At 44.7% G+C, this 10,888-nt stretch overlaps 1 protein-coding gene across 1 annotated transcript; it reads left to right on the top strand.

Annotated features, from left to right (window-relative positions):
* Nucleotides 1-8,765: 8,765 nt before the first annotated feature.
* LOC109772207 (protein TRIGALACTOSYLDIACYLGLYCEROL 1, chloroplastic) lies at nucleotides 8,766-10,311 on the top strand. Its single transcript, XM_020330899.4, has one exon. The coding sequence runs from the start codon at nucleotides 8,912-8,914 to the stop codon at nucleotides 9,935-9,937; it is 1,026 nt and encodes a 341-aa protein (XP_020186488.1). The 5' UTR covers nucleotides 8,766-8,911; the 3' UTR covers nucleotides 9,938-10,311.
* Nucleotides 10,312-10,888: the final 577 nt, after the last annotated feature.

Here is a 10,888-nt window from a genome sequence, read left to right as displayed (position 1 = left end):
CTATCCTTACTTTTATGCCTAGCTAGGGGAGTTAAACGATAGCGCTTGTTGGGAGGCAACCCAATTTTATTTTTAGTTTTTTTTCTTTTTGCTTCTGTTTAGGACTAAATCTTTGATCTAGCCTCTGGTTAGATGTGTTTTATGTTTTAATTAGTGTTTGTGCCAAGTTAAACCTATAGGATCTTCTTGGATGATAGTTATTTGATCTTGCTGTAATTTCCAGAAACTTTCTGTTCACGAAAACAATTGTTAAAAATCACCAGAACGTGATAAAATAGTGATTCTAATTGCTGCTGATAAATAAACAAATTTCCAAGGTCTTCCTATTTTGGCTGATTTTTTGGAGTTCCAAAAGTTTGCGTTAGTTACAGATTACTACAGACTGTTCTGTTTTTGACAGATTCTGTTTTTCGTGTGTTGTTTACTTATTTTGATGAATCTATGGCTAGTAAAATAGTTTATAAACCATAGAGAAGTTGGAATACAGTAGGTTTAACACCAATATAAATAAAGAATGAGTTCATTACAGTACCTTGAAGTGGTCTTTTGTTTTCTTTCGCTAACGGAGCTCATGAGATTTCTGTTGAGTTTTGTGTTGTGAAGTTTTCAAGTTTTGGGTGAATTTTTTTTTATGGATTATGGAACAAGGAGTGGCAAGAGCCTAAGCTTGGGGATGCCCATGGCACCCCCAAGATAATCTAAGGACACCATAAAGCCAAAGCTTGGGGATGCCCCGGAAGGCATCCCCTCTTTCGTCTACTTCCATCGGTAACTTTACTTGGAGCTATATTTTTATTCACCACATGATATGTATTTTGCTTGGAGCATCTTGTATGATTTGAGTCTTTGTCTTTTATTTTACCACAATCATCCTTGCTGTACACACCTTTTGAGAGAGCCATACATGATTTGGAATTTGTTAGCATACTCTATGTGCTTCGCTTATATCTTTTGAGTTATATAGTTTTGCTCTAGTACTTCACTTATATCTTTTAGAGGACGGTGGTGGATTTGTTTTATAGAAACTATTGATCTCTCATGCTTCACTTAGATTATTTTGAGAGTCTTAAATAGCATGGTGATTGCTTGAATAATCCTAATATGCTAAGCATAAATGATTTGTAAAAATTCTTATGAGTGTGTTGAATACTAAGAAAAGTTTGATGCTTGATAATTGTTTTGAGATATGAAGATGGTGATATTAGAGTCATGCTAGTTGAGTAGTTGTGAATTTGAGAAATACTTGTATTAAAGTTTGTGATTCCCGTAGCATGCACGTATGGTGAACCGTTATGTGATGAAGTCGGAGCATGATTTATTTATTGATTGTCTTCCTTATGAGTGGCGGTCGGGGACGAGCGATGGTATTTTTATGTCAATATAAACTTTGTCTTGAATCTTCCGGATCTGAATATTCATACCACAATTAAGAAGAATTACATTGAAATTATGCCAAGTAGCACTCCGCATCAAAAATTCTATTTTTATCATTTACCTACTCGAGGACGAGTAGGAATTAAGCTTGGGGATGCTTGATACGTCTCCAACGTATCTATAATTTTCGATTGCTCCATGCTATATTATCTACTGTTTTGGACATTATTGGGCTTTATTGTCCACTTTTATATTATTTTTGGGACTAACCTATTAACCGGAGTCCCAGCCCAGAATTGTTGTTTTTTGCCTATTTCAGAGTTTCGCAGAAAAGGAATATCAAACGGAGTCCAAACGGAATGAAACCTTCGGGAACGTGATTTTTAGGAAGAATATGATCCAGGAGACTTGGACCCTACGTCAAGAAACAAAAGAGGAGGCCACGAGGTAGGGGGGCGCGCCCACCCCTCAGGGCGCGCCCTCCACCCTCGTGGGCCCCCTGTTGCTCCACCGACGTACTCCTTCCTCCTATATATACCTACGTACCCCCAAACGATCAGATACGGAGCCAAAAAACTAATTCCACCGCCGCAACCTTCTGTACCCACGAGATCCCATCTTGGGGCCTGTTTCGGAGCTTCGCCGGAGGGGGCATCCATCACGGAGGGCTTCTACATCAACACCATAGCCTCTCCGATGAAGTGTGAGTAGTTTACTTCAGACCTTCGGGTCCATAGTTAGTAGCTAGATGGCTTCTTCTCTCTTTTTGGATCTCAATACAACGTTCTCCCCCTCTCTCGTGGAGATCTATTCGATGTAATCTTCTTTTTGCGGTGTGTTTGTTGAGACCGATGAATTGTGGGTTTATGATCAAGCTTATCTATGAACAATATTTGAATCTTCTCTGAATTCTTTTATGTATGATTGGTTATCTTTGCAAGTCTCTTCGAATTATCAGTTTGGTTTGGCCTACTAGATTGATCTTTCTTGCAATAGGAGAAGTGCTTAGCTTTGGGTTCAATCTTGCGGTGTCCTTTCCCAGTGACAGTAGGGGCAGCAAGGCACGTATTGTATTGTTGCCATCGAGGATAACAAGATGGGGTTTTTATCATATTGCATGAATTTATCCCTCTACATCATGTCATCTTGCTTAAGGCGTTACTCTGTTTTTATGAACTTAATACTCTAGATGCATGCTCGATAGCGGTCGATGAGTGGAGTAATAGTAGTAGATGCAGGCAGGAGTCGGTCTACTTGTCTCGGACGTGATGCCTATATACATGATCATACCTAGATATTCTCATAACTATGCTCAATTCTGTCAATTGCTCAACAGTAATTCGTTCACCCACCGTAAAATATTTATGCTCTTGAGAGAAGCCACTAGTGAAACCTATGGCCCTCGGGTCTATCTTCATCATATTAATCTCCCAACACTTAGTTATTTCCTTTGCTTTTATTTTACTTCGCATCTTTATCACAAAAATACCACAAATATTATCCTATCATATCTATCAGATCTCACTCTCGTAAGTGACCGTGAAGGGATTGACAACCCCTTATTGCGTTGGTTGCGAGGAGTTATTTGTTTTGTGTAGGTACGAGGGACTCGCGCGTAGCCTCCTATTGGATTGATACCTTGGTTCTCAAAAACTGAGGGAAATACTTACGCTACTTTGCTGCATCACCCTTTCCTCTTCAAGGAAAAACCAACGCAGTGCTCAAGAGGTAGCCCTACCCCTACCCCGTCGTCAACTGCAAGAGATGGACGTCTCTCATCCACGGCGCTGGACCAGGATCCTTTCATCACATCATCTCGCTTCATCGGCACCGTCGTCCACTTTGCCGTTGCCGCTCCTACGGCCGCCTCATCCACGGCAACAGGATTTATCCCCCAACCCGGCCGTCTGCCATCTAAAGTCTTCTTCCCCGCCACCGATAGCCATCGCACCCGCAGCACCCTCAACGTATCAGCAGGGTCCTACACGGCATCGCAAGAGAGGTGGTACTCTTCCATATGTGCTTAAGTTATTGATCTCACCCGGAAAATAGATCTTAAATTGTTTACTGTACTTTTCTTGTCCGTACCAAATCGTAGTGGCTAGTTGAATGCAAACATTGGTTGCGAAGTAGCTTTGTCCGGTTCGCACCTTCAGATCCGCCATGTCACGGTCACTATACTCGTAAAGCTTATGGTTCCCCCCCTTTATATTCACTACCATCATCGTAGGTGCTTCCCTGCTTCGTGTTGTGCTAGCACTGCTCCTCAAGACCTCAACCCATCAAGCGAAACAACATGCCACTCATAATTCCAAAGCTTACGTGTTGAAATACGAATCTGATATGATGCTCATATTACCAAAACAGAGAACGTTTAATTGGTCACCTAATGTTCCTATATTCATTTTGAAAAGCATGTGCGCCACCCACTGGTCCAGCTAGTTCCACTTTCCTGATTTTACTCTTGATGCTTAGGGTTTTCCCCTTTTATCTACTCTACTATGATCTGCGTAGGTGCTTTTTGTCATACTAGCATTACTCCACCCTTCAAGCTAAACAACACAACACTCAAAATTCCAAAGCTTAGTTGTTCAAATATGATTGTGATATGATACTGATATTAGTTAACAGACACATTTAATTGGTTAGCTAAAGGTCCCACTTGAGTTTCCAAATGCATGTCGCGACATATAGAGAGACAGCAGAATTGCATTTCTTTGTCACTTGTTGACTGTACTTTCTTGTTCATACCAAATCTTAGTTGTTATTTCAAAGAAAATATCGGTTGCTAACTACCCTTTGCGCGGTTTGCAGCTTCAGATCTGCCATCCCACTGCCACAGTCAACACTATACTCATCATGCTTACGGTTTCCCCATTTTATGATGACCACGATCAGCCTACGTGGTTCGTGTCGTAATAGCACAGCTCCACCCATCGAGCTACACAAGCTTAGTTGTACAAATTCAAATATGATATTATGCTGATATTAGTAAAACTGAGAGATGTTTAATTGGTCAGCTAAATGTTCCTACTTTAGTTTCAAAATGCATGTGAGCCACATATGGAGAGACCGGAAGGAATAGTAATTCTCTGTGCGCTCTGGTTCATCATGGGTGGCCAACCGACATTGTATAGAAAGACTTGTAATATCTTCAATCTGCTTGCTCTTCTGCTCTTCTTTAAGATGATCCTCTTCTCTTGCGGTTGACTGGTCAGGTCGAGTTATTCTCCCTTAGTATATTTTGGATCTGTCAGGTCAGGTCAACATGTTCTTCTTTACTATATGTTGAAGCTGTCATCTGCGAAGTATCATCACTTCTGAAGCTCTCATATTTTGAGTAGTAGGCCATATTATATTAATGCACACACCAAATTACAGCATGCATGGCACCTCTTAGAAGAATTGCAGAGATAGCACAAAGGGGTTTACAGGGAGGAAGTATTGGATTAGAATCACTTCTGCATTACAAAGATAATCTCACTTGTTTTTATGTTTTCATGCATGTCAGGTATTGAACATTACCAAAATGAATATGAGAATGAGCGCACGAGAGGAATATTGCGGAACGATCCACTGGCTAGCAAACTTGGCATGGTGGAGGATGGCCTATCTTATTCACCCATCAAGGTGCATGCTCTAACTTGGCAAGGTTGTATTGGTCGCACATATTTTGCATCTGACCTCTTGCATTACTTCTACTTTGTTACACCATATGCTTAGTTTAAGCATCATATATGAGTATATGCCATACCTATCCATTTTCTGTACCTATTCCATGTGTCGTCATACTATGTTTTTCCAGTCAAATGTTGTTCTTTCGTAATAGATGTCCAAAAGGAAGAGGGTGATTGCAGATCCTCAAGGAGTACAAACTAGGTATTTGGAAAAGGTAGTGATACTTGTTAAATCAGATAGATCAGCAGCCACAGAAAACACAGGCCCAACTGTAACAGACTTTACCCCTACTCCAGTGGCCAAACCCCTATTAGAACTGCTGACAGCCCAGCGTCAGGTACTGTCTATGATATCAATTCAAAATTTGAACTCCTAAATTTCTGCATGTGCCTTACCTTCTCTCTTGTATGAAAACTAATTTCAGATGAATCTCCTTGCTCAAAGGATCATAGGATCTCACGACAATACTGGGCTCTGCATTGCTCTTGTCAGTACCTCTTGCCCTTTGTCAGCATACTTACACTCATTGCTGTTTGATTATGTAGCATCACTGTAAATGTTCGCTTCTTTATCCCTCCTTTTCTTGAAATTATAAGATATATATTTACTCTTAGATAAATGTAGAATTAACACAATGGTTATGAAGTTTTGGATTGCTCATGTAAGTACCTGTTGTCATGTACTCCCTCTGTATCGAATTAATTGTTGATCAATTGGATGTATTTAGAACTTAATAGTGCTAGATACAACCATTTGAGCGACAACTAATAACGGACGGTGGTGGTATTACTGTACATGCATCGCGAGATAGTTGATTGTCTAGCATTACTCTGCATCTTATCTGCCCTGCCCTCCACTTTCTCCAAATTATCATATCTACATTTACTCTTACCAAAATGTTGAATAAAGCCAATGCCACTGCACACGTTGATGTCCGCATTCCTCTTGTCAGTACCTTTTGCCTTGTAACGCTTTACTTAATTAATTGCTATTTGATTATGTATCATCAGTCTGCACCTGAGCTTCATTATCCTCTATTTCTTCCAATATTATTTGATCTATATTTACTCTTTGCAAAATGTAGAATAATGGCAACGCTTATAAAGAATTTTCTTTGGGGAATTTATTGAATTATCTTTCCATCAACATGGAGAAGGGCTTTGTCCAGCCCGTGTTAACATGTAATGTAAGTTCATCCTTCTCAAGCCTTCAAACTTTGTTCTAGTATAGATTTGATAGGCATCATTTCCTCCACTGCTGTTTACATCTGATTGGATGTTTGCAACAACTACCAGTTTTAAATTGTAGTTGTAAAAACATGTTCCTTATGCAGAACAGATCCATTTATTTGCTTATATAATTGTGAAACCTGTTACGTGTCTCCTTGTTTCTCTTTCAGAGTCGTATCTCTTATACCAGGCAGAACTTTAGGAAAGATAGTGAGCCAAACCATCTTGAGGACAGCGAGATGACCCCAAGGTCCTGTCTTGATGAAGACAGTGAGTTGAAGCTACTCACCAGCAGGTGTGAGACAACCTCTGTGCAGTCGCTGCCTCAATCAGTTCGACTTATTCAGTCTCAACTTAAAGCGGAAAGGCTTGCTTCAGCTCAGCTCCGACTTGAAGTCAAAGATGTAATGAAGATGTCAGGGGACTGCCTTGCGCACTATGGTGCCATACAGCTAGGGATGAAGCATCTATTGTTGACACAACTGAGGTCTCATCAGCTTGTTCGGCTGCTTGCGGGGGCCCGAGCTTGCCAGGTCTAGTGCCTTCTGAAGTGCTATCAGTTTTGTATATTCTTTTGTCGGCGCGTTTATATGCACTGGTGGCGACCTTTGATGCCCAGTGTATGTAATCCGCGGTCATGTTGCGCTTTATTATCACCGGGTAGCGAACTTTGATTCCTAATATGCCGTAATTTCTTTGTTGTATAGTCGAGGTTTATTCTTTGGTCGGTATGCTGTAATTTAGGCTGGAAGGTTCAGTGGATCTCAGTGTTGTCGGTCTTCAGGCCGACTCGTTACTCATATGGGCCAAAACATGGGCCTATAATCATCTTGGGCCATTAGCAGGTCTAAACCTATAGTAGTTTCCCGCCTTTAACAGGCCATGGGCTACATATTTACTATAGTGACACTGAGCTTCCTACGGGCCGTAGAAACAATGGGCCTTCTACGGTCGTTAGAAACAATGGGCCTTCTACGGGCCGTATCATCAATGGGCCTTAGACGGGCCGTATGATCGATTGGCCAAACATGGGCCAAAAACAGACCGCATTATGGCCGTAAACAGGCTAGAGTTGGAGTCGTCCGTTCATGGGCCAACCATAACGGGCCGTCGTTAATAGGCCGTATTTGATGACGCTATGAAAACGGCCCAACGTATTAACGGGCCACAAACGGGCCGACTGTAACCACGGGCTGAATTTGGCCCACAAGCAGAAAATGGCAGTAACGGGCCGTAAGTAACCGAATGCTGGAAATGAGCCCAAGAATAAATGGGCCCTGAGAAGGCCGAAAGATAACATGGACTGCAAACGGCCCAATGGATTAATGGGCCGTTAATGGGTATAAAATGATACACTGTTCATTACAGGCCAGTTTCACCACGGGCCGTTAATGGGCCAAGAGTTACAAAGGGCCTCATCTGGGCCGAAAGACGTCATGGGCCATACATGGGCCGGAACTTAAAATGGGCTGGAATCATATTGGACGGCCCAGATGACGCTACTGGGCCTAATTCGAATAGGTCGTAACGGGCCCTGGGTTAGCGGGCTGTAAATGGACTATATGCGAACATGCCGTTAACAGGCTTTCTGTGGGCCGGGCCCGCCACCTTTTGACTAAGTCAAATGGGCCGGCCTTTTCACATGAATGGGCATCTGTTGGGCCGTGCCACGTGTCGACGTATCATAGGCGCCTTTCGTCCAATGAGTGGATGACATCTGTCCCAACGGTGAGCCGACACGTGTTTCCTCCAGCCAATGATGATTTTACACGTGGAAAATCCCCATTGGTCGAGGCTGTTAGCGGGTTATCGGATTCAAAACCGGACCCGATAGCTTAACGGTGTTCCGTTACGGTGGATGCCACGTGTCGGTCACCCTTGACGAAAGCACTTATGTGACGCGCGATTTATCATCATGGAAATGGACACTTCCGTGATGATAATTTTGGTAATATCATGGAACACTTCTACGACAGCACAAGTATGACTATCTTGATTCTGTCATAAAATTGTCATGGATGTACATGCATGACAAAAAATGCGACCTACTGTGACAAACACGTATCATCACGGAAGTGTATTTTTTTGTAGTGATAACATGTGAGCCTCTCCTGTGGCGTCGCAATCTTTAGCAGCCCCTGTGTGTGGGCGACTAGCATGTTCACGCTGGGAAACCACCATGAAGTCTCAGTCTCTTCTGCGAGCTTGATCGAATCTCGAGCGCGAAACTCCTGGATGGCCCGTTGCAAACTAGAGCTAGCGTCCATCGCCGGCGAAAAGAGCGAGCGACGGCTGTCGTGAGGAGAGCAGTAGTTATAGTGGGTAAGTGAGTACCACCTAGGGGCACATTTGTGATTTGTATGATTTTGCAAGAGTTTGGGTGGTGACTTAACCTTATCTTTTTTTGAGACATTTTTTTTCTTCTTTTGAGTTGGACGGGGGGTGATTTAACCGGGTTGGATGTTTAAGGGGATTTCTTGTCCAGCCCAGTAGCGCCTTTATCGTGGCCCACCAGAGACTCCTTCCTCCCCGCCGATACGGCCATTCCCCATCGCTTCCCACCCACTCCCACACGGCCACCGCGACCACCACTATCCCGATCTCCGGCCACCGCCACCGCCACCGACACCATGTCGTCCACCACGGCAGGGGCCGCCCTCCTCCTCCGCCCCACTTCCGCCACGACGAACCCTCTCCTCCGCCTTGCCAGCCCCTGCCCCAAATCCCACCTCCTCCGCCTCCACTCGCCGCGCCGCCGCCTCCCCGTCCTCCGCCTCTCCCTCACGCCCCCGGCCACCGCCGGCAGCAATTCAGCGCCTTCGCCTTCCCCTCCGCCCCCGTCCGCCACGCCCCCGCCTCCTCTGTTCTCCAACTGGACCCCGCCGCGCGCGATCTGGCGGGGGCTCTCGGCGCTGCTCCTCGCAGGGCAGGTCTTCCACCGCGTCCTCACGGGACGCGTCCACCGCCGCAACCTCCTCGCCCAGCTCCGCCGCGTGGGCCCCGGGAGCGCGGGGGTCTCGCTCCTCACCGCCGCCTTCGTCGGCATGGCCTTCACCATCCAGTTCGTGCGCGAGTTCACCCGCCTCGGTCTCCACCGCTCCGTTGGTGGCGTCCTTGCCCTCGCGCTCGCCCGCGAGCTCACCCCGGTCGTCACCGCTGTCGTCGCTGCCGGCCGAGTTGGCTCCGCCTTTGCCGCCGAGCTCGGCACCATGCAGGTGTCCGAGCAGACCGACACCCTCCGCGTCCTCGGCTCACAGCCCATCGACTACCTCGTGGTCCCTCGTGTCCTCGCTTGCGTGCTTGCGCTCCCTGTCCTCACGCTCATCAGCTTCGCCCTCGGGCTCGCCTCCTCGGCGTTCTTGGCCGACGCCGTCTTTGGTGTAAGCACCAGCATCATTCTGGAGTCAGCACGCAAGGCGCTGCGTCCGTGGGACTTGATCAGCGCCTTGATAAAATCTCAGGTGTTCGGTGCCATTATCGCGGTGGTGAGCTGTGCATGGGGTGTGACAACCCACGGAGGAGCCAAGGGCGTTGGCGAGTCCACAACGTCTGCAGTGGTCATTTCCTTAGTTGGGATTTTCATTGCAGACTTCGCCCTTTCGTGCCTGTTCTTCCAGGCTGGTGCTGGTGATTCGCTGAAGCACGCAATGGGTTAAGGCAAGACCACAGAGGAGAAAATTTTGCGTCGTAGCAGCATAATTTAGGTCTGTACATTGACCAAAGTGTAGTAGTGGATTCAAGGAGGGCAGCATTGCAACATCAGCCACGCTCCAGGTGAATGAGTTATTTTTGTTGTGATATCCTTTGGAAGTAAACTATTATGCCTTATGCACATTCTGCAATTTTTTGCTCAATTGTTTGCATCTGATTTGTGTATAGTCTTACCACCACTTGAAAAAAAGAAATAAAACTACTTGTGTCCAAGTTGCACTTGCTAACAGAGATGTAAAGCATTTTAAGATCAGCTCAAGCGTTCAAGCGGCACTGTAAAATACAAATGTTTTTAGTGAGATATGGTGCTGTGAGGAAACTACAGTGAATTGGTGATCAGTATTGTTGATCAATTGCAACGTTGTACTCCAGGATATCACATACATTAGGCCTTATTAAGACTAGTGGCAATTCTTTTCGATGCTTTAGTCATCCTTGGATGAGAAGAACTGCAGAATTTTTTTCGACATATCTGGGAATATGTGAGTTGGACGATAGTCTTTGTCAAGGCAAACAACGGCTCCTTTGGCTTCCAGTACGAGCTGCAAGGAGTTCAAAAGGTGAGATATACATGGCAATGCTTAGAAATATACTAGTTGATAATAGACCACGAATTTGAGTACCTTGTGTTGGAACACTTGGCACATGCACAAGATTGATAGTAAATGCATACCTTATGATCTTGCAGTGTCTCAATTGTGTGCGCAAAGATCACTCTTACACCTTTGATTTGCCTGAGCTTCACCTTGATGACAAACCTGTCACCACTCTGGCAAAAGTAGATAAACTTATTGAGTTTTCTTGTATGATATGGTATATCTGACGTACATGAATCTGACTAAGAAAATCATGTGTTGGTGAACTATATTATGGTATCTCTATCGCATGACCAGCAT

This window comes from Aegilops tauschii, chromosome 2 (genome assembly GCF_002575655.3).
Source record: "Aegilops tauschii subsp. strangulata cultivar AL8/78 chromosome 2, Aet v6.0, whole genome shotgun sequence".
Classification (NCBI taxonomy): domain Eukaryota; kingdom Viridiplantae; phylum Streptophyta; class Magnoliopsida; order Poales; family Poaceae; genus Aegilops; species Aegilops tauschii.
This window is presented reverse-complemented; position numbering and strand designations above follow the sequence as displayed.

Excerpts from the sequence above, each read along its gene's own strand:
- LOC109772207 (XM_020330899.4), top strand. The coding sequence starts at position 8,912 with ATGTCGTCCACCACGGCAGGGGCCGCCCTCCTCCTCCGCCCCACTTCC.